The sequence below is a fragment of the Littorina saxatilis genome, linkage group LG2 (assembly GCF_037325665.1).
Source record: "Littorina saxatilis isolate snail1 linkage group LG2, US_GU_Lsax_2.0, whole genome shotgun sequence".
Taxonomy (NCBI): Eukaryota; Metazoa; Mollusca; class Gastropoda; order Littorinimorpha; family Littorinidae; genus Littorina; species Littorina saxatilis.
In genome coordinates this window covers 29093816-29116163 of record NC_090246.1, presented here as the reverse complement: position 1 = coordinate 29116163, position 22348 = coordinate 29093816, and the positions used below count along the sequence as shown (strand labels likewise).

Sequence of the window (22348 nt, the reverse complement as noted above, 5' to 3'; positions counted from 1 at the left end):
CATGTCATAACAACATACGCTAAAGGCCGGTTTTGTTGCAGCGTGAGCGCCTTGGTACAACAGATCACCCCATACCTGGGTGACGAGGGTACCCTGGACATGCTTGATAATGTTGATCAAGGCGTGGATCTCATCAACTCCTTCAACAACCTCTTCAAGGACGACTCGCTCATGAAGGACCTAGGTGAGTCAACTTTTTGGTTTAAACACGATTTTATTCAAGTGCTATAGCACTCTGCTCTGGATTAGGGTTAGTGGTAATATAATAGGTGTGCTTGTTATGATATGTGAACTTATGTGTTTTATGTGTTTTTGTCTAATCAGTGAATGTCTTAATATTTCTTAAGTTCAAGTAATAATCGTTTACATTTTCCATTTCAATGTAACACTTTAATGGACAATAAGGTGTTATTGTTATTGTTAAGTAAATCATAATACAGTGGTCATGGGAATGAAAAATAGGGACACGAACTGAAGCAAAAGTTTATATCATGTGACCCAAATATATACGGAAAGTATGACGTAGCAGTAGTAGTACTGATATTCTATAGAAAACAGTCAAAATGAAAACAAACCAAAAGCAATACAAGAAAAGTAAAGAAGGGTATGAAGGAGAGAGAGAGAGAGAGCGAGAGAGAGAGAGAGAGAGAGAGAGAGAGAGAGAGAGAGAGAGAGAGAGAGAGAGAGAGAGAGAGAGAGTGACAATGACAATGACAATGACAATGACAAATCTTTATTTTTCGAGGGTGACAAGAATAAGCATAGATATGCTTTTTTGCATCTGGCCCTCGCCCTAAAGAGGGACTAAACTATTTTTACTATAACTATGACAAGGGGAAAAAGAGAGAGAGAGAGAGAGAGAGAGAGAGAGAGAGAGAGAGAGGCAGAGACAGAGAGAGAGAGAGACTCGGACAGAGAGAGACAGAGCAAGGGGGGGGGGGGGGGGCATCAACCCTTTTATCAATAACGTAACAATATCAATGGGAGAATGTACTAATGCTGAAGGGGGAAGGTGAGTGTGAGTGACGAACGTGTGGGGTGTAGGATAGGAATGGTAAAGGAAGAGGTGATCATTGGTAGCTTCGATCCTGAAACAAAAATAATCTCCCCCTTCAACAACAAGGGGGAGGACGAGTGTGTGATCGGGCGACAGGGTGGTACAACCGGTGATGAGCCAGACAAATACTGCTGTTAGTGTTACTTAACCAAACTTCTTTTAGGGAAAATGTTGATGAAAATCAAGGAAAATGGAGCAATCTGGTGCAATCTGAGCATCAGGTTTTTGTTTTTTTTCAATTTTTGTTCTTTTTTTAGGCTAGGAGGGGGGGGGGGTTCCAGAAACCCCGGAACACCCCCCCCCCCCCTGGATCCGCCCCTGTTAATTGCTAGTAAAACTGCATGTCTTTTGGGATTAATATATGCATGGTTGGGGGGGGGTGGTGAGGGGTGGGGGGGGGGGTGGGTGGATAATGGATGGAAGAAAACAGAAGGAGTGTCAATGGTCTTTGAAGGGAGAAATGAGTCACACATCTCACCTGCGGGTGGTCCTTTTCATTCTTCTCACGACACCTCACACCTGTCAACAAAGAACCGGCAAAAGAATTTGTTTGTTTGTTTGCTTAACGACCAGCCGACCACGAAGGGCCATATCAGGGCGGTGCTGCTTTGACATATAATTAACGTGCGCCACACACAAGACAGAAGTCGCAGCACAGGCTCCATGTCTCACCCAGTCACATTATTCTGACACCGGACCAACCAGTCCTAGCACTAACCCCATAATGCCACTAGATGGCCAATTTTAAAGTCTTAGGTATGACCCGGCCGGGGTTCGAACCCACGACCTCCCGATCACGGGGCGGACGCCTTACCACTAGGCCACCGTGCCGGTGACCGGGAAAAGAACATGACACACCATTGTGTATAATGTCTCATTTCTCCTGAGTGGTTGAGGCAAGAACGGACACTCACAAACGGCCCCCTAAGGCGCCGATGTGTTCATAGTTTCGCGTTCGCAAAGGCAAATGCCTCAGGACTGGGCTGGACATAAACATGCACATATTACTCCTATCTCGGTCAGGGACAGCCTCATGGATAAAACGCAGATTTGTCATGGGTTCGAATCCCGGCCGCGCCTGTTGGGTTAAGGGTGGAGACTTAAGGCCCGGTCACACAGCCCAAAAGTCGCGAAAACGCATGAATCACGCACGCAATTCGATCCTTACGCGACACATGCGCGATTTGCGCATTTCATCAGTTTGTCTGACGTGGAACATCCGTAGTTGTCCGCCGATGTTCTCCGGATCGGCGCTTTACGCGTTTCCAGGTTTTGAGCAGCTCAAAACTCGGCGCTGTTTTACGTAATTTCTGCGTAGTTTGCGTAGTTCTTACGCGAACAATGCGCGAAAATGCGTGGAATATCAGTGATCGTTCGCGGTTGCATCAGTTTATATATGCGCGGAACGGACGTGCGCGCTGCCGCGCATTCCTTGCGCAGTTCATGCCGCGCGAATCACATGATGCGCGATTCATACGCAGTTCATTCGTGATAGTGCGCAGATTATACGTGGTTTTCCGTGGACCTTTGCGTGCCTATGCGCAGTAGTGCGTGGTTTGTTAGTGATTTTTGCGTGATCTTTCCATAGTTCTTGCGCAATTCATCGGTGATTTTCATCGCGTCAATCAGCGACCGACAAGCACGCACAACCAAATTTTATGCGTGATTCATGCGTTTACGCGACTTTTGGGCTGTGTGACCGGGCCTTTATGTGCAGACGTACCGAGACTCTTGTCTCAGACTAGTCGTTTTAATGCCAGGGTCGTTTCGCAGTGTTACAATGGTACAATGGTTGTCAGAGGTCACCTTCCAAGAAAGGACACAATCATTCTGCTGTCCCTTTGTATATTATTTTTGCCAAATTATACCTGTTGTGACAGGCCAACTGCAATGTAGGTTCACTTTTGGCTGGTCCAGAGGTGTCCTTATTTATTGCGCGTACCACTGCACCATTTTCAACGCTTTTTCGGCGTATTGTGTTAACTATCACGGTTTAACAAACCAGTGAGGAATAGTTCTCAGACAGGCACATGATCTTGTTAATCAAGTGTCTTTTTGTGCGTTGTGCAATATATTTCTCCCTAGGACATGGGCATTCATAAACTATTGTGCTCTCCTTGATGTAGTCAGTTTTCAGAGTCTGAGTGTAACGCTAGGTAAAATCAATCAATCAATCAATATGAGGCTTATATCGCGCGTATTCCGTGGGTACAGTTCTAAGCGCAGGGATTTTTTTTATATGATTTTTTTATGCAATTTATATCGCGCACATATTCAAGGCGCAGGGATTTATATGCCGTGTGAGATGGAATTTTTTACACAATACATCACGCATTCACATCGGCCAGCAGATCGCAGCCATTTCGGCGCATATCCTACTTTTCACGGCCTATTATTCCAAGTCACACGGGTATTTGGTGGACATTTTTTTTATCTATGCCTATACAATTTTGCCAGGAAAGACCCTTTTGTCAATCGTGGGATCTTTAACGTGCACCCCCAATGTAGTGTACACGAAGGGACCTCGGTTTTTCGTCTCATCCGAAAGACTAGCACTTGAACCCACCACCTAGGTTAGGAAAGGGGGGAGAAAATAGCGGCCTGACCCAGGGTCGAACACGCAACCTCTCGATTCCGAGCGCAAGTGCGTCACCACTCGGCCACCCAGTCCCAGGCAGGAGTTGGGGTGGGGTGGGGTAGGTGTAAGAGTATGTGAATCTCTCTCTCTCTCTCTCTCTCTCTCTCTCTCTCTCTCTCTCTCTCTCTCTCTCTCTCTCTCTCTCTCTCTCTCTCTCTCACACACAGCTCCGACACAATGGGCTGTCTGTTATGGATCGCATTTTGTTAAGCCTTAGTGTAGTGTCTCTTTTGTCATGTAAATGTACACGTTAGCTTGTACTTGCTTCGCATCACGTCTCCTTCTTACTCAACCTTAATTGTTCCTCTCCGCGTCTACAAGCTTTAGCCAGTCTGTTTGTCCCCCGATTGCAGTTTAGTCTGTCTCTTTGTCGTTCGCTTTGGTAACAAAAATGAAAAATAAAAGGCAGGTTACAAAACAATAATAATAATTAATAATTCTCTTTATTTATTTTGCGCCTTATCCGAAGTTCAAAAAGGGGTATTGCTTTTCCTTTCCCCCCCCCCCCCCTACACACACACACTCTCCCTGGCACCTCTCGCGTAAGGCATACGTAAAGGGAAACCATAATTTTGGAGCCTTCATCACAAAATACGTCATCTATAATGATTTCCCTATCGTCGTCTGTAGCAGCCCCTAACAAACAAAATCAAATTTTTTTTTAAATGTTTTATTTTTTATATGCTTCTCCCACCCCCTACTCCCGGCCGACCCCCTCTCCCCCCCTCCCCCCCCTCCCCCCTCAACCCCTTTCATCCACGCACCTTCAAACGTGACCCTGGAGTCAAAATTAACTTACAAATTTGGTTACAACCTTTCATCGCAGTATGACTGATGTAAATACATGTGCTAAACAGGATTCAATGCAGAGCAGTGACTGTGAAATTATGCAGGAGGTAGACATTAACAGCGACAGACTACATGTTTTACATTGTTGCTCATGAAAAAAATTCACCTGAAGCGAGTATTTCACAGTGACAAATCAAGCCAAGATTAGGACAAAGCTAACACACAGGCGTGTGCATCAATTTTTTCGTTTGTGTGTTTTTTTCTGTCTTTTTTCTTCGCTTCTTTCTATATCTTGCACAAAAATCGTACCAGATACTGCACTTCCGTGCAACATCTTTTTAGGGGGGAGTCTCTGGTTAGCTGAGTTAATTGTTCTCATTACAGGGCACACCCCTAGCGCAGTGCATGTAGGCTATTCATCAAAATCTAGGCATGGCTATCGGTAACCTGTTGTCAGTTGACTTGATGACTGTTTCCATTACTGTTTGAAGACATTGCAACACGCCTAGTACCTCACTTCCGTGACCCTGATATGTATACTTTAAGCACCTTTTCACGACAGGTAATTTACGACTGCCTTGTAAACTGTACGCAGACAACACCCCAAGCCTGGTACGTTACTTGCATGACCCTGAAATACTCGTAAATTACCACTTTTTCCATGATATTTAAATGATAACTGCAAGTCACCTTTTGTTCAGTCACGGTGTGACTATTCTTACGACTGCGCAGACAACGCCACAAGCCAGGCACCATACATTCGTGACCCTATAATACTTGTAGAACCTTTTTTTTTTTTAATGAAATGTAAATGATGGCTGCGAGTGACCTTTTTTCACGTTATCACTATTCTTACGACTGTGCAGACAACGCCACAAGCCTTGCACGTTACTTCCGTGACCCCGACAAGCTGAAGAGAATGCTGGTCACAGACTACAACTTTACACACCAGGCTGTCGACGCTCTAATGGACTCTCAGGCCAACATTACAAAGGTGAGTTCTGTTGCAGGCTTTTGAACTTTAAATGTTTTGAAGAAATATTTGTTCAAGTCTTCTGGCGTCTTTTTATTTGTCAAAAGACTTCAAGTGCTAAGAGTGCAAAGAGAGCACACACAAAAAAACAAAACAAAACAAAACAAACAAGCAAATAAACATGCAAACAAACAAACAAACAAACAAATATCGGATTTGTAAACCTTACAAACATTAGTTTAGAATTTAGAAATTATCAAAAATGAAAGTCTTCCTGCGTTTTCCTTTTTATACAAGTTGTGGAGGGGAACAAATCGGAACTTGTAAAAACTACACAATTTATATAATGGTTTGCATGCCGCGCATTTTTATCACGTTAGTGGAAATTAGTGGATCTGCAACTGAATTATTCTCTTCCCAATCCTTTATTACAAATGACAAGTCAACTTCAAGAGCTTTCAATATTATACGCAACACGTTACGATTACTTGAAAAAATGAGCGTGACATTTTAAATTTTGGGTAGCCTATACACTTTAGGTCAGCATTTTTAGCGTGATATAGTGTGAACTGTTAAGAGTGAAACCAAGTCTGTGTCTCTCTTGCAGATCTTAGAACTGAGCGGTTACCCTGACCTGAAAGGGGTGACATGTAACCCTCGGCAGCTGTCCCAGTTCCTCATCTTACCCAAAGGCACCAACGTGACGGAACTCTCACGCACGCTCTGTGACATCAACGACACCAAGATCGCTGACTTGACCTACTTCCTTCAGACTCAGCTTAACGTTGCTGAGGTTGTCCGTCTGGTGAGTTGCTTGTTGTTTCTGTGTACAGCGGAACACCCTTTTTAAGACCTCAAAAAATCTGAGAAAATCAGGTCTTAAAAAGGAGGGAGTCTTGAAATGCGGGCACATTTACAGACGTTATGAACGCAAAATCTGAAAAGGTAAGGTCTTAGAATTGGGGAAGTCTGAAATTGGGGGTCTTAAAAGGGAGGTTCCACTGTACCTCCTCGTTCACAATAGGATGAGAGAGCTTGAAGAATTACTTACTTAGGCCCTTTGCCCACAGCATAGGACCAGACCACGCTGTTTTAAAGGTTATTAGAACCACTAACCGATGACTGAAGGTTAGAGAAATGCACCTAAAGATTCCAAAAATGTAAAGAAATTCACCGATTCGTAGCTTTATCATTGTGATTTAATTAAAAACGTTCCGCCAAATTCGTCTGCTAAACGAGACTTCGAAATGGCCGCCAGTAGACGAGAACCGGCTGTGACGTCATTTCGTGTACAGCTTAGGCTCAAGTGCCAAGTGGGCGTTTGCCTACATCGAGCATCAACAACACGCCGAAGGAATGCGCACGGCTGCTGATAGCTATGAAGTATAGAAAAAAGGTTCAGGCATCAGTTGTCACCTTTTTCCGATGGGCTTACAACTTCTGCAGCAAGACTGATTAACTGGAAACGGCCAACACGATGTGCTGTGTTTCGCGACACTTTCTTCCAATGTGAACGCGGGCAAGAAAACCTGGCACACACAAAACAGCTGTTGCCTGACGCAGTTCCAGTTCCGACAATTGTTGACCACTCACAGGAGGTCAGAAACCGGATACCAATGTCATCAGAACGATCTGCTTTCACTAAACGCAGACGAAAGGAAGTGAGTACATGTATACTGAATGTGTTCTGTAAGGGATAGGGGTTCAGTGTCACTGGGCGTTTTTGTCAGACTGACAGTATTTGTAGTGGAATGGCATCTGTTCCTAATTTTAAGCACATGTGTTAAGATTACAGATTAAAACATATATCTGTTACTACATGTCCGTCCCCATGCACCCACCTTAAAGTTCCCTCTCTCTCTCCCTCTTTTACACTCACCTGGGTAATCGATGAGTCTCAGGTTTAATCAGTGTCCGTCCATATACACATAGACATTCACACAAACACACACACGTTGTTATAGTTGTTATCTTTTAATTCAGTGTTGTATTAAATGGATAAAGAAATCGTTAATACAGCAAGCTTGCATGAATAATTTGCTGTTGTCCTTTTTTTCAGATCAGGTTCTGTAATACAGTAATTATAATTAATACAAGTACAAATTCATGTTTGCAGTCATACTCATAGTGTGTGAGTGTGTGTGTGTGTGTGTGTGTGTGTGTGTGTGTGTGTGTGTGTGTGTGTGTGTGTGTGTGTGTGTGTGTGTGAAAAGCACTTTGATACTTAAAACATCTGTGTTATTTGATTTTATTACAAAACTGCAGTCAGAATATTAAGCAGACCTATTCCAACAATACATTTTGATCAGCAGTAAATGTAATGTCAAATTATGAACAACAATCATGTGAGCAGATATATCTAACAGAAACAAATAGTCTAGCAAAATAATACAACCAAGTACATGTTCGGACATCATCATCCACATCAAAACATTGATTGTAGGAAGAGCACAACTCTGTGTTATTACCACTGCTTCAGTCAAACTGCCAGTTCAACTTTATCTCTGTGGGTTTTTTTTCTCTCAGAGTAACATGGGAAAAAAACCTTTAAAAAACTTGCATGCTACAGAGCTGGATTGTTTCTAGTGATCATGCAGCATGATTTATCCGCATAGAAAACTACTGAAACACCTAAACAGAAATAACAATGTCTACAGAAAAAATCCACTGTTTGATTGCTGTCTGTAGTACTCCTCTTGCTAACAGTGGCATTAAAATAATTAAAACTAAGCTATGCTCTCTTGGGGGGGGGGGGGGGGGAAGTGCTCTAAGTACTTTTTGTGTCTACATAGGCAAAACAAAACTATGCAATGTTTCAGATTTCCTGACCCACCCTATGTTTTTCCTCCTTATCCTGGACTATTTTGGACTCTTACAAAAACTTGTGTACTTCAAAAATGACAAATCTTAATTTTGCAGGCTTACAAGGAAATTGACTCTTCTCTTACAACCAGAATACACCATGATTTCAAGCAAATAAAAAACTACATGCACCTGAGAAAAAAACACTTTAATTCAAGAAGTTAGACCTCCTAACCCCAGCTTTTCAATTCAATTCAATACGTTGTTGATGTTGATTATGGAGCTTAACGTCCTCCCAGGTAACTAGGGACCTATATTGGGACATGATTTTTTATACAATGTTAAAAGTGTAGGGTGTAATGGGGGGGAGGGGGACTGGAGGGTGACGGGGTGTAGTCGCTAATAAATTTAAAGGTGCGTTTATTATCTAATATACCAGACATTTTGTTTTGGCTGGTGTACAGAATAACATCACATAAAATCGCACTCGCAAAACATACAAAACACATAAAATGTACACATCAGTACACACATAACCCAAACCACACATATCCATACCAGCACCATCACACACATATCCACATACATACTCTAGTTTGTACATTATAAAAATAAATACATTATGATTAATATCATTACTAGTCAACTTAAATTAAGGCTCAAAATAGGTCTTAAGATGGATGTTATTCAGTGTAATGAAGAGATTATAAAAACCAAAAAAAGCTATGAGAAAGAAAAGTATGAAAGAATTATGCCCATTCTCCAGTGAAAGTTCTGCTGATTGTGGTAACTTTTTTTTTCTGTCTAAAACAGGCATCAGGTTAACTGAACGAGCTGTTTGAGGGGGTGGTGATCCTAACACTGGCCTATGGCAACACTGGCCTATGGCAGCTACAACAAAGCTCTGCATACACAGCAAGACTACAATGCAACAGTGCCCAGACTTTGACTGCTACAGCTAGACCAGTTGACAAAGCTCAAGTTGTCACCAAGCAGGACGCCCCAACTGGCGACCAACTATATAGACTGAGGCTGCCTATCTCCAAATCTGACAAAGCAAGAATTGTTACGCAAGCTCCACATTTCTGTTTGCAGTTTAAGCCGACCTTAAGTATGCAATGGTTATGCACATCCCCCCCACACACACACACACACCCCGCAGTTGAGAGTTGTAATGTACCTTTTATTTATCTTACATACATTTGAAGCCTGTGTAGCTCTGTGACAGAAAGAGGTCTCTGATGGCAGCGACCAGACAGCCAGGAAGAACTTTTCTGTTCTTTCGGAAAGTCAGTGAGTGTGCAACTTGTCAGTATGTTCTGAACACATCAAAACATTTTCTTTAATTTAAGCTACATAATATCATGTGGATGCACTGATTGGGTGTAAATAATAACAGCAATTGGTACAGTCAATTCACTAAATGTGCAACAAAACCCTAATCATCAGACATTTTACAACAGCAAACTTCAACAGTCCTTTTACTTTCCTGAATGTCATTATTATTTATTAAAACATGCATCTAGAGCAACATACATATAAATCTTCTTTTATTAAAGTTCACCTGAAATTCAGGCTGCTTTCCCATGCAAAGTACAAATGCAAGTGTCCATAAACCAGGGTTTAATACATGTAGTATGTGAGTGAGTTCTGATGAAAAAGTGATTGTGTTGTAATATTGGTTATTACTGAGTGTTGATGTTACAATGATTACATTATAAAAACAACAACAACAGAACAATGTGAAGAGCAAACTTCTTCTGTGGGCATGCAAGTGAGTTAATCTTGTGTGTGTGTGAAACTATATTTGACTGAGTGTCACATTTAAATGACAACAGTTTTCTTGATAGCCTTTAAAAACAACAACAAATACATACATTTAAAAATCAAACAAATATAGGCACATCAAAAAAAGTTGTATGTACACCTTCGTGGCTGGTGATGCATTCTTGCTCCCCTGCAAGTTTTCATTCTACAATGTACCTCAGGCTAGCTTCCTCTCTCTCTCAAATCTGCCCCTCCCACACAATACAACAGGTACAGTGGCTACTCTGACACCAGTCTCTGAAATAATCAAGAACAGTTAAAACTGCGATGAGCTGTTGTTCTTTTACTCGTGAATGCAATGCATGAACACTTAAACAATATCCCACTTATTCGCGAGTGCGTTGACAAGGCGAGAGTGAAAAAATAGCACAGACTCGAAAGCAGACGATAAGTTCAGCACGGAGAGCGGGCGTGTTTACCTTTGATCGCTGAGACAAACAGAGTCGCAATTTTCATCGTCACTGTCTTTTCACTACTGCTGGAAGTGGCCTCCGCTCCTCATCTTTCATGCTTGATTCGAGGAGAGAAACTGGTAGTTCGAACATGTACGGTTCAATTTCGTCTGCAGTCACGCTTGTTGCCATGTTGGTAAACGGCATCTTCACACTGTGTGACGTCACGGATAATTTATTCATAAGCCAGTCTCGCGAAGATCACGCGGCACAATGGCGGGTCGTTTTGGAGAAGAAATCCGTCGCTTCGGTCACAAAATTCGTCGGATTACGGCCTTACAAGATTCCGAAGTAAACCAAACATTGTTGAAGACGGTAAGAAAGTGGTTTTCTAACTAACTGCAAACATCGGGAAGTGTTCGGTCGCGCAGGAACACGATTCGAAGCGTTTTTGACGCTAAAACAGCATGGTCTGGACCAGCTACTCTACTCTGGGCTGTTGCGCTGTCCTTTAGGTGAGAGCCTGGTGGGGGATGCTGGATGTTGGTTTCCTGAGGGTGTGTCGAAATGCTTTGATGTTTCTCATAACTGGAGAGTGACGTGTGTATTCTTGTTTCTGTGGTTCTAGCTCGTACTTCAGTCAAGTAGGCCTTGCTCATGGTGTTTACAGAACTTCCCAGAAAGGCTTATTTTCCATTTTTAGTGCCAAGTTGAAAGCTTTCAGCTATTTAAATTTTGTTTGAATTTAAAGAACACTTTGAGAAAAATTGAAGACCTTGTTGCTGTTGCTGAAGTTGTTATTGTTGTTGAATAAAAAATATTTAGAGTACATGCTGCCGTGTTCTTGACACATCTCAGATGAGTGTTTAACATCTTAAATCCCGCACAGCAGAGTTCGTTTAGTAAGTTCATCAACACCTTTGTCTCTCCATCTCTGTGGGCAGCTGGGGATTTTCGAGAAGCTGAAAGAGCGCTTGAACATCCCCTACACGTTGGCCCAGGGTCTGACCGATGTGGCCGACATGCTGGACCTTCTGCTGTCCATCGATATCGGGGACCTGACCAGCGCCGTGAAGGAGCTGGCGGACATCAAGGGCCTACCGGACATTATCAGGAACATCCCAGCCTGGATTGAAAAGCTCATCGCGTCTGGATCCGCTGTGGAACCGTGAGTGGAGTTTTTGTTTTGTTTCGTTGTGTGTGTTTGTTTCATTCGATTGAGCTTGACCCATTGCCGAGTTTGTGTTTCTTTTACACTGCTGGCACACATGTCATCATTCGCTTGAATATGCTCCTTAAAGCCTGATATTCTCCAAGGGAAGTCGACTTCACGAAGTCTACTTCAAGAAGCTCGCTGCACGAAGCTTTGTCATTTAATGTTTGGTTAAAAGATTCCGTGAAGTCAACTTTGGGCTCAATTAAGGACAACCTTAAGCATGACCATTTTTAGTCCAGCATGCAGAGCCCCGTTTCATCAGTATTATGCTTCTGTACAAGTAAGTAAAGTCTAAGTGCATAATTCTGTCAACTCAGTCAAGGTGTTCCTATTATTGCTCAGACCCACATGCTAGGTTCTAACACTTTTGAAGCTTTTAAGATGTGTTTAGTTTATGAGGGAAGATGAAATTAATGTACGGTATAGGAATTCCATTTGGATCCCTTATGTATTCAAACGAGCAACCTTGGTAGACTTGCATGTCTTTTATTTCCATCCATAATGTTGTTGCAGTCTCGGAGGCTTCATCAGTGCAATGGACCCGATAGTGTCCCAGATCTTCCCCAACAACTCCATGTGGATGTCTCTGAAGCACGGGTTTATGCTGGGCTCTTACATCACCGACCTCGTCACGGGCAACACCAGTAGCAGCAACGCCACCACCGAGAAGTTCATGCAGACTGCTGGTGCCTTCCTGCAGGACATTGGGAAGGTCTTCAACGAACTGTCGCCGGAGGTCAAACAAATGCTGGACGCTTTTTCGACCGTCAACTGGCCACGCATGTGGAATCTGCTGTCCAACTTAGAAAGCGCAAATGACACGTGAGTGAACATTTCATGCTCAGTCATAACTGTGTGAGAAAGACAGATTTGTATCCCAAAATCTGAACGGTATTTCTCGTAATTTTCAATGCAGTATTCGTGAAATCTTTGCATGTTAACTTTTTAACGAGTGCGATGTATTGCCAGAACAATAAGACTTGAATTGGACCTAAAGATAGAAGCTGAAAATGAGGCGTGAAAGTGGAAGAATTTTGTCTCACGGGCCCTGCAGCATCAAGTGCCGCATACTATGTGAGCCTTGATGCACCAGTCGAATTTCATTTCCTTGATGGCATTACACCACATCATGTTTAAACTTTAAAGAACACAAACGCAGACCCTTAATTTTTGTATCGTATACATCATGTTAAGAAAGTCCTCGTTCCTTTTCTATGATTTGTCTCATCTCAAGATTGATATGCACAAATATAATCATTGCAATGTGCTGCACACGTGTAGGTCAGTCATGGTAGGACTGCACGAGCTGGAGAACGTTCTGAAGCAGACGTCACTGTGGGGTGACGTCAATCGTTACGTACCTCTGGCCACAGACCTCCTCCACTCTGCCAACCTCGTTCTGCACCACACCATGAGTGAGTTTTTCTACGTCATTCCAAGTTTCGGCCCACTTCGGGGACACTGTTCACACTGAGAGAGAAAAATACTACAGTGCATTACCCATTGAACGTTTGAGGAATAAATAGCTCAGTGCTCACAGCCAGCAGGCAACTCTGTAGACCAGCTGCTATGACATGATTATGGGCACACCTGCGTCACCCTGTCACGTATAAGCCTGATACCAATTCGGCGAAGTCGACTTCGCGAAGTCCACTTCACGGCCCTCGCTGCACGAAGCTTTGGCACTGAATTTTTGGGCTCAGTTTAGGAAGGCCTGTACACAAACACAGACTTGGTACTTTGCGCACGATTCCTTTCTCTCAAGAATTTGGTTTCTTGTGAAGCCTTCCGCGTTCACTTGAACATAACCGATAAAAGGCGTATTGTAAAACTAGATGATTACCCGCTTCGCCGGGAAGAAGTAGAGCCGAATACCCGGCCGTCGCCGGGGACCCGGCTTTGCCGGGTGTACGCCGGCATCGCCGGCGCACGAAGGAAGGGAGATCTAAAAATAGTAACGTGCAGTGACCTTCTAAATATAGTAACGTACAAACGGGAATATGGATTGACGCCGGCGCACGAAGGAAGGGAGATCTAAAAATAGTAACGTGCAGTGAAAAACGAAAATCGGTTCAGCGCTGCGCGCTGAGAGCACGTGTTGAAATATCTCATCGATCAGGTTGTGTCCGGGGTCTCTGTGAATAAGCCCACCAAATTTGAAGCAGATCCATCGAGAACTTTGGCCGTGCATCGCGAAGACACAGACAGACAGATACACACACAGACACAAGTCGTATAAATATATAGATATATAGAGGTTACAACACGAGTGTTTTTTTTATATGGCTTGTATTTCAGTCAAGACCCAGCGGATGAATATCATCGGGAGACACGAGCCTTTGGCGAGTGGCTCTCGATTGATATTCCCGCTGGGTCTTGACTGAAATACAAGCCATATAAAAAACCACGAGTGTTGTAATCTGTATATCTCATTCTACCATCAAACACAAAGTGTAGACTACTAGCGGCACTGTTGCGATCTGTGGAGTGTGAAACAGTGTTTTCAGCGAGACTTGGCCTTTTTGCAACCTTAAACTAAGTGACCGTCGCTGAAAAAATAAAACGAATGAGTGCATCTATAAGTACGCGGTAACACTACTTTCAGACCGTTTAAAAGCTTTAAGTAAAGGTTCATAAGTTGCAAGAAAGTAATGAAGTCGTATATAAATCCATTTAGTTGAAGCGCACAATTCTTTTGCGTTTCAGGTCGGCGGAACGGGGAAACCGGTTTGGCCCCCATTTGGCTTACTCGACTCGATTCAGAATCGATTCCACGTTGTTTTTTTCGAACGCATTATTATACAATTAGTCTTATTGACAGAGAAGCAAATTTTAGGGAACACATATGTAGATTTAACCATTTGCTCCCTATTTGAAATGTATCTACATGTTTTGCGAGTGTGTTTGCATGAACCTAAACTGGTATGGGTGCGAGGAAAACAGGACCCAAGTCTGTCACCGCCGCTTGATTGCATTTTGAAAGAATATGACTGGATTACGGAAAAATACACACATGTTAAGTTCTTAGATACCTTCATCGCCAATGTGGACTTACTGCAGAGCCAGGCAAAAGAGTAGACTTGCTCGCAAAACACGTGAAACAGCTGATGATAGCGAAGCCCAACCGTGCCAGGTAAGGACGGTCTGACAGATTCTCAAAAGTCGTCTGCTAACGAAGCAAGGGGAGGGTACTCGTGTTTTTGTTTTGGTTCGCTAGCATCTGGTTATCTTGTAAGTTGAATGTTCGTTTTTTCCCACCTGCATTGCTTTCATAATGAAAGAAACGTTTGCTTATTGCATCTCATACATCAGATCAGTTCTGAGATTCATTTTTGCGTGCAACTGATATGGTTTTCTGAGCCGTGCAATACGATTTTGGAACTTCATACAAATGTGTCACATTGTTCGGCGCGAGGTCAAAGGTCGGGAGCAAAGTAGTTCTTCGCCCAAATCGGAATCTGCACTATCATATATTTTTTTGAGTCCATGATGTATTTATTGAGCTATAAAAATACAACATATATACCCATACTGAAGTAACAGAGACAAAGAAGGGAGGTCATGGGATATATATATATACTAGATGAATACCCGCTTCGCCGGGAAGAAGTAGAGCCGAATACCCGGCCGTCGCCGGGGACCCGGCTTTGCCGGGTGTACGCCGGCATCGCCGGCGCACGAAGGAAGGGAGATCTAAAAATAGTAACGTGCAGTGACCTTCTAAATATAGTAACGTACAAACGGGAATATGGATTGACGCCGGCGCACGAAGGAAGGGAGATCTAAAAATAGTAACGTGCAGTGAAAAACGAAAATCGGTTCAGCGCTGCGCGCTGAGAGCACGTGTTGAAATATCTCATCGATCAGGTTGTGTCCGGGGTCTCTGTGAATAAGCCCACCAAATTTGAAGCAGATCCATCGAGAACTTTGGCCGTGCATCGCGAAGACACAGACACACAGACACACAGACACAAGTCGTATATGTATAGGTTACAACACGAGTGGTTTTTTATATGGCTTGTATTTCAGTCAAGACCCAGCGGATGAATATCATCGGGAGACACGAGCCTTTGGCGAGTGGCTCTCGATTGATATTCCCGCTGGGTCTTGACTGAAATACAAGCCATATAAAAAACCACGAGTGTTGTAATCTGTATATCTCATTCTACCATCAAACACAAAGTGTAGACTACTAGCGGCACTGTTGCGATCTGTGGAGTGTGAAACAGTGTTTTCAGCGAGACTTGGCCTTTTTGCAACCTTAAACTAAGTGACCGTCGCTGAAAAAATAAAACGAATGAGTGCATCTATAAGTACGCGGTAACACTACTTTCAGACCGTTTAAAAGCTTTAAGTAAAGGTTCATAAGTTGCAAGAAAGTAATGAAGTCGTATATAAATCCATTTAGTTGAAGCGCACAATTCTTTTGCGTTTCAGGTCGGCGGAACGGGGAAACCGGTTTGGCCCCCATTTGGCTTACTCGACTCGATTCAGAATCGATTCCACGTTGTTTTTTTCGAACGCATTATTATACAATTAGTCTTATTGACAGAGAAGCAAATTTTAGGGAACACATATGTAGATTTAACCATTTGCTCCCTATTTGAAATGTATCTACATGTTTTGCGAGTGTGTTTGCATGAACCTAAACTGGTATGGGTGCGAGGAAAACAGGACCCAAGTCTGTCACCGCCGCTTGATTGCATTTTGAAAGAATATGACTGGATTACGGAAAAATACACACATGTTAAGTTCTTAGATACCTTCATCGCCAATGTGGACTTACTGCAGAGCCAGGCAAAAGAGTAGACTTGCTCGCAAAACACGTGAAACAGCTGATGATAGCGAAGCCCAACCGTGCCAGGTAAGGACGGTCTGACAGATTCTCAAAAGTCGTCTGCTAACGAAGCAAGGGGAGGGTACTCGTGTTTTTGTTTTGGTTCGCTAGCATCTGGTTATCTTGTAAGTTGAATGTTCGTTTTTTCCCACCTGCATTGCTTTCATAATGAAAGAAACGTTTGCTTATTGCATCTCATACATCAGATCAGTTCTGAGATTCATTTTTGCGTGCAACTGATATGGTTTTCTGAGCCGTGCAATACGATTTTGGAACTTCATACAAATGTGTCACATTGTTCGGCGCGAGGTCAAAGGTCGGGAGCAAAGTAGTTCTTCGCCCAAATCGGAATCTGCACTATCATATATTTTTTTGAGTCCATGATGTATTTATTGAGCTATAAAAATACAACATATATACCCATACTGAAGTAACAGAGACAAAGAAGGGAGGTCATGGGATATATATATATACTAGATGATTACCCGCTTCGCCGGGAAGAAGTAGAGCCGAATACCCGGCCGTCGCCGGGGACCCGGCTTTGCCGGGTGTACGCCGGCATCGCCGGCGCACGAAGGAAGGGAGATCTAAAAATAGTAACGTGCAGTGACCTTCTAAATATAGTAACGTACAAACGGGAATATGGATTGACGCCGGCGCACGAAGGAAGGGAGATCTAAAAATAGTAACGTGCAGTGAAAAACGAAAATCGGTTCAGCGCTGCGCGCTGAGAGCACGTGTTGAAATATCTCATCGATCAGGTTGTGTCCGGGGTCTCTGTGAATAAGCCCACCAAATTTGAAGCAGATCCATCGAGAACTTTGGCCGTGCATCGCGAAGACACAGACAGACAGATACACACACAGACACAAGTCGTATATATATTAGATAGGTTACAACACGAGTGGTTTTTTATATGGCTTGTATTTCAGTCAAGACCCAGCGGATGAATATCATCGGGAGACACGAGCCTTTGGCGAGTGGCTCTCGATTGATATTCCCGCTGGGTCTTGACTGAAATACAAGCCATATAAAAAACCACGAGTGTTGTAATCTGTATATCTCATTCTACCATCAAACACAAAGTGTAGACTACTAGCGGCACTGTTGCGATCTGTGGAGTGTGAAACAGTGTTTTCAGCGAGACTTGGCCTTTTTGCAACCTTAAACTAAGTGACCGTCGCTGAAAAAATAAAACGAATGAGTGCATCTATAAGTACGCGGTAACACTACTTTCAGACCGTTTAAAAGCTTTAAGTAAAGGTTCATAAGTTGCAAGAAAGTAATGAAGTCGTATAGAAATCCATTTAGTTGAAGCGCACAATTCTTTTGCGTTTCAGGTCGGCGGAACGGGGAAACCGGTTTGGCCCCCATTTGGCTTACTCGACTCGATTCAGAATCGATTCCACGTTGTTTTTTTCGAACGCATTATTATACAATTAGTCTTATTGACAGAGATGCAAATTTTAGGGAACACATATGTAGATTTAACCATTTGCTCCCTATTTGAAATGTATCTACATGTTTTGCGAGTGTGTTTGCATGAACCTAAACTGGTATGGGTGCGAGGAAAACAGGACCCAAGTCTGTCACCGCCGCTTGATTGCATTTTGAAAGAATATGACTGGATTACGGAAAAATACACACATGTTAAGTTCTTAGATACCTTCATCGCCAATGTGGACTTACTGCAGAGCCAGGCAAAAGAGTAGACTTGCTCGCAAAACACGTGAAACAGCTGATGATAGCGAAGCCCAACCGTGCCAGGTAAGGACGGTCTGACAGATTCTCAAAAGTCGTCTGCTAACGAAGCAAGGGGAGGGTACTCGTGTTTTTGTTTTGGTTCGCTAGCATCTGGTTATCTTGTAAGTTGAATGTTCGTTTTTTCCCACCTGCATTGCTTTCATAATGAAAGAAACGTTTGCTTATTGCATCTCATACATCAGATCAGTTCTGAGATTCATTTTTGCGTGCAACTGATATGGTTTTCTGAGCCGTGCAATACGATTTTGGAACTTCATACAAATGTGTCACATTGTTCGGCGCGAGGTCAAAGGTCGGGAGCAAAGTAGTTCTTCGCCCAAATCGGAATCTGCACTATCATATATTTTTTTGAGTCCATGATGTATTTATTGAGCTATAAAAATACAACATATATACCCATACTGAAGTAACAGAGACAAAGAAGGGAGGTCATGGGATATATATATATATACTAGAGGAATACCCGGCTTCGCCGGGGTGAATCGCGAGACAGAGACAGACAGCGTGGCGGTTCATCACAATCACCTCTGCAAGCGAAGTCCTGTCAAACGGGATTGAGAATTTTAGAGCTTATTCCTTAGCCCTATATTATCTGTTGTGGCTTCTCAAATGCCAGAACATACAGACAGACAAAAGCCGCTAGACCCCATCACAAACAGAACTCTACAATCAACAGGTTTTTTCCCCCACACACACACACAAACACACACACAGAGAAGCCGTATATATATATATATATATATGTATATCTATATCTATAAATATATAGAGATAGGTGAGAGTGTATTTTTCGCGTGGCTATAAATTGATTCGACCTTTTCACTTTGACAGTAAGAACAACTTACGGGTGCAAGGGAAGCGTTCTGGACAGCGCAGTGACATTCTAAAAATAGTTACTCAGAAACGGGAATTTGAGGTGAACGGCGCGAGACAGAGACAGACAGCGTGGCGGTTCACCACAATCACCTTTGAAGGCGAAGTCCTGTCAAACGGGATTGAGAATTTTAGAGCTTATTTCTTAGCTTTATATTATCTGCTGTGGCTTCTCACATGCCAGAACATACAGACAGACAATAGCCGCTAGACCACATCACAAACAGAACTCTACAATACACAGGTTTTTGCCCACACACACACACAAACACACACACACACAGAGAAGCCGTATATATATATGCATATCTGTATCTATAAATATATAGAGATAGGTGAGAGTGTATTTTTCGCGTGGCTATAAATTGATTCGACCTTTTCACTTTGACAGTAAGAACAACTTACGGGTGCAAGGGAAGCGTTGTGGACAGCGCAGTGGACAGCGCAGTGACATTCTAAAAATAGTAATAGTAAGTTACAAACGGGAAAGCCACACGAAGGAAGGGAGATAAACGCCAAACACTGGAGAAGATAAGGAAGAGTTACTTATAATGGTGAAATGAACACAAAAACCCAAATCAGTTCAGCGCTGCGCGCTGAGAGCACGTGTTGAAATATCTCATCGATGATATTGTGTCCGGGGTGTAGCTGAATACGGTGTCCAAATTTGAAAAAGATCCACCGAGAACTTTGGCGTTGTGATGTGGTGTAGCGGCTATGGTGTGTCGGTATGGGGGCCCGGGTAGCTGAGGTGGAACCAAAATAGCTGAGGTGGAACCAAAATCGGTTCAGCGCTGCGCGCTGAGAGCACGTGTTGAAATATCTCATCGATGAGGTTGTGTCCGGGGTCTCTCTGAATAAGCCCACCAAATTTGAAGCAGATCCATCGAGAACTTTGGCCGTGCATCGCGCACAGACAGACACACAGACACACAGACACTAGTCGTATATATATATAGATACTAGAGGAATACCCGGCTTCGCCGGGGTGAATCGCGAGACAGAGACAGACAGCGTGGCGGTTCATCACAATCACCTCTGCAGGCGAAGTCCTGTCAAACGGGATTGAGAATTTTAGAGCTTATTTCTTAGCCCTATAATTATTATCTGTTGTGGCTTCTCAAATGCCAGAACATACAGACAGACAAAAGCCGCTAGACCCCATCACAAACAGAACTCTACAATCCACAGGTTTTTGCCCACACACACACACACAAACACACACACAGAGAAGCCGTATATATATATATATATATGTATATCTATATCTATAAATATATAGAGATAGGTGAGAGTGTATTTTTCGCGTGGCTATAAATTGATTCGACCTTTTCACTTTGACAGTAAGAACAACTTACGGGTGCAAGGGAAGCGTTCTGGACAGCGCAGTGACATTCTAAAAATAGTTACTCAGAAACGGGAATTTGAGGTGAACGGCGCGAGACAGAGACAGACAGCGTGGCGGTTCACCACAATCACCTTTGAAGGCGAAGTCCTGTCAAACGGGATTGAGAATTTTAGAGCTTATTTCTTAGCCCTATATTATCTGCTGTGGCTTCTCACATGCCAGAACATACAGACAGACAATAGCCGCTAGACCACATCACAAACAGAACTCTACAATACACAGGTTTTTGCCCACACACACACACAAACACACACACACACAGAGAAGCCGTATATATATATGCATATCTGTATCTATAAATATATAGAGATAGGTGAGAGTGTATTTTTCGCGTGGCTATAAATTGATTCGACCTTTTCACTTTGACAGTAAGAACAACTTACGGGTGCAAGGGAAGCGTTGTGGACAGCGCAGTGGACAGCGCAGTGACATTCTAAAAATAGTAATAGTAAGTTACAAACGGGAAAGCCACACGAAGGAAGGGAGATAAACGCCAAACACTGGAGAAGATAAGGAAGAGTTACTTATAATGGTGAAATGAACACAAAAACCCAAATCAGTTCAGCGCTGCGCGCTGAGAGCACGTGTTGAAATATCTCATCGATGATATTGTGTCCGGGGTGTAGCTGAATACGGTGTCCAAATTTGAAAAAGATCCACCGAGAACTTTGGCGTTGTGATGTGGTGTAGCGGCTATGGTGTGTCGGTATGGGGGCCCGGGTAGCTGAGGTGGAACCAAAATAGCTGAGGTGGAACCAAAATCGGTTCAGCGCTGCGCGCTGAGAGCACGTGTTGAAATATCTCATCGATGAGGTTGTGTCCGGGGTCTCTCTGAATAAGCCCACCAAATTTGAAGCAGATCCATCGAGAACTTTGGCCGTGCATCGCGCACAGACAGACACACAGACACACAGACACACAGACACTAGTCGTATATATATATAGATAGATGTAGCCAGCAGTGTGATGTGGGCCTATTCGAATCAGTGTTCCATGTATCGGTAAACTTAACTTTTGCTTTTCGTCTGCGCCCGCTTTGTCAGAGATGGAGAGCGGTATCGAGGAGCTGAAGTCAGACGGGGGTGAGCTGAAGCAGACGATCAACATGCTGCTGGAGAAGGGTCCCAACGTCACTCTTGCCGTTCTCAAGGCTTTCACTCATCCTGACACTATCGCTGTAAGTTGGTTTCTACATTGTCGCCATCGCTTCCCTTTAGACAGTAACAGCACTGAAGATTGACAATATGTCCAAAGATTATCAAGTTTTCCTCCTCCATGTAGCTGGCTATTTTGAAACTATTTTCATTTGAGCAAACAGCCAAAAAGTAACATGAAAGATACTTTTCTTCACATGCAACCTATCTGTTCAGGCGAAATGTCGTAACAGGCAATGGTTTTGGTGATCATGTGCAAATCAGGGGTCAGATTCGATAACAGAGCGAGAAAAACAAGAAAATGTGAAAAAATCACGTTCGGCCCGCGTGTGTTATTATTAGGATTCACTAGCACCTTGGTACTTATCGTACACATAGCCCAACCATTTCGCTACCTTATTCTTTCAATATCACACAAGCGCGCTGCCCACACGACTTACCACAACGTTTTTCCCGAAGCAAGTGACGAAAATGAGGCTGTATGAATGGACACATCCTGCGGATGAACGGAAACATCCGGTGGATGAACGGAATCAGTTGACACACCGTGAACATGAGACTTAAAATTGTTTGTCAACATCTTTCACTTTGCAGTCTAGTTTCATTGAGGAACTCCTT

The 22348-nt window shown here is 43.2% G+C and overlaps 1 protein-coding gene and 2 long non-coding RNA genes across 8 annotated transcripts in view; 2 read left to right on the top strand and 1 right to left on the bottom strand.

Moving 5' to 3' along the window:
• LOC138958697 (uncharacterized) overlaps positions 1–22348 on the top strand; it is a 189207-nt gene that overhangs the window by 41082 nt on the left and 125777 nt on the right. For all 6 annotated transcript variants that reach the window (XM_070329921.1, XM_070329924.1, XM_070329920.1 and 3 more), the window contains exons 5-11: positions 42–184; positions 5351–5478; positions 6065–6262; positions 11423–11646; positions 12208–12516; positions 12976–13109; positions 21620–21753. In XM_070329921.1, coding sequence (XP_070186022.1) covers positions 42–184; positions 5351–5478; positions 6065–6262; positions 11423–11646; positions 12208–12516; positions 12976–13109; positions 21620–21753 — 1270 coding nt within the window. The remainder of the gene's footprint in view (positions 1–41; positions 185–5350; positions 5479–6064; positions 6263–11422; positions 11647–12207; positions 12517–12975; positions 13110–21619; positions 21754–22348) is intronic.
• On the bottom strand, positions 102–22348 carry LOC138958699 (uncharacterized). The gene is made up of 3 exons (XR_011453476.1): positions 22171–22348; positions 1536–1576; positions 102–180 (listed from the first exon to the last, which is right to left on the bottom strand). It is a non-coding gene; the product is annotated as an uncharacterized lncRNA (long non-coding RNA).
• LOC138958700 (uncharacterized) lies at positions 6536–9583 on the top strand. Its single transcript, XR_011453477.1, has 2 exons — positions 6536–7118; positions 9073–9583. It is a non-coding gene; the product is annotated as an uncharacterized lncRNA (long non-coding RNA).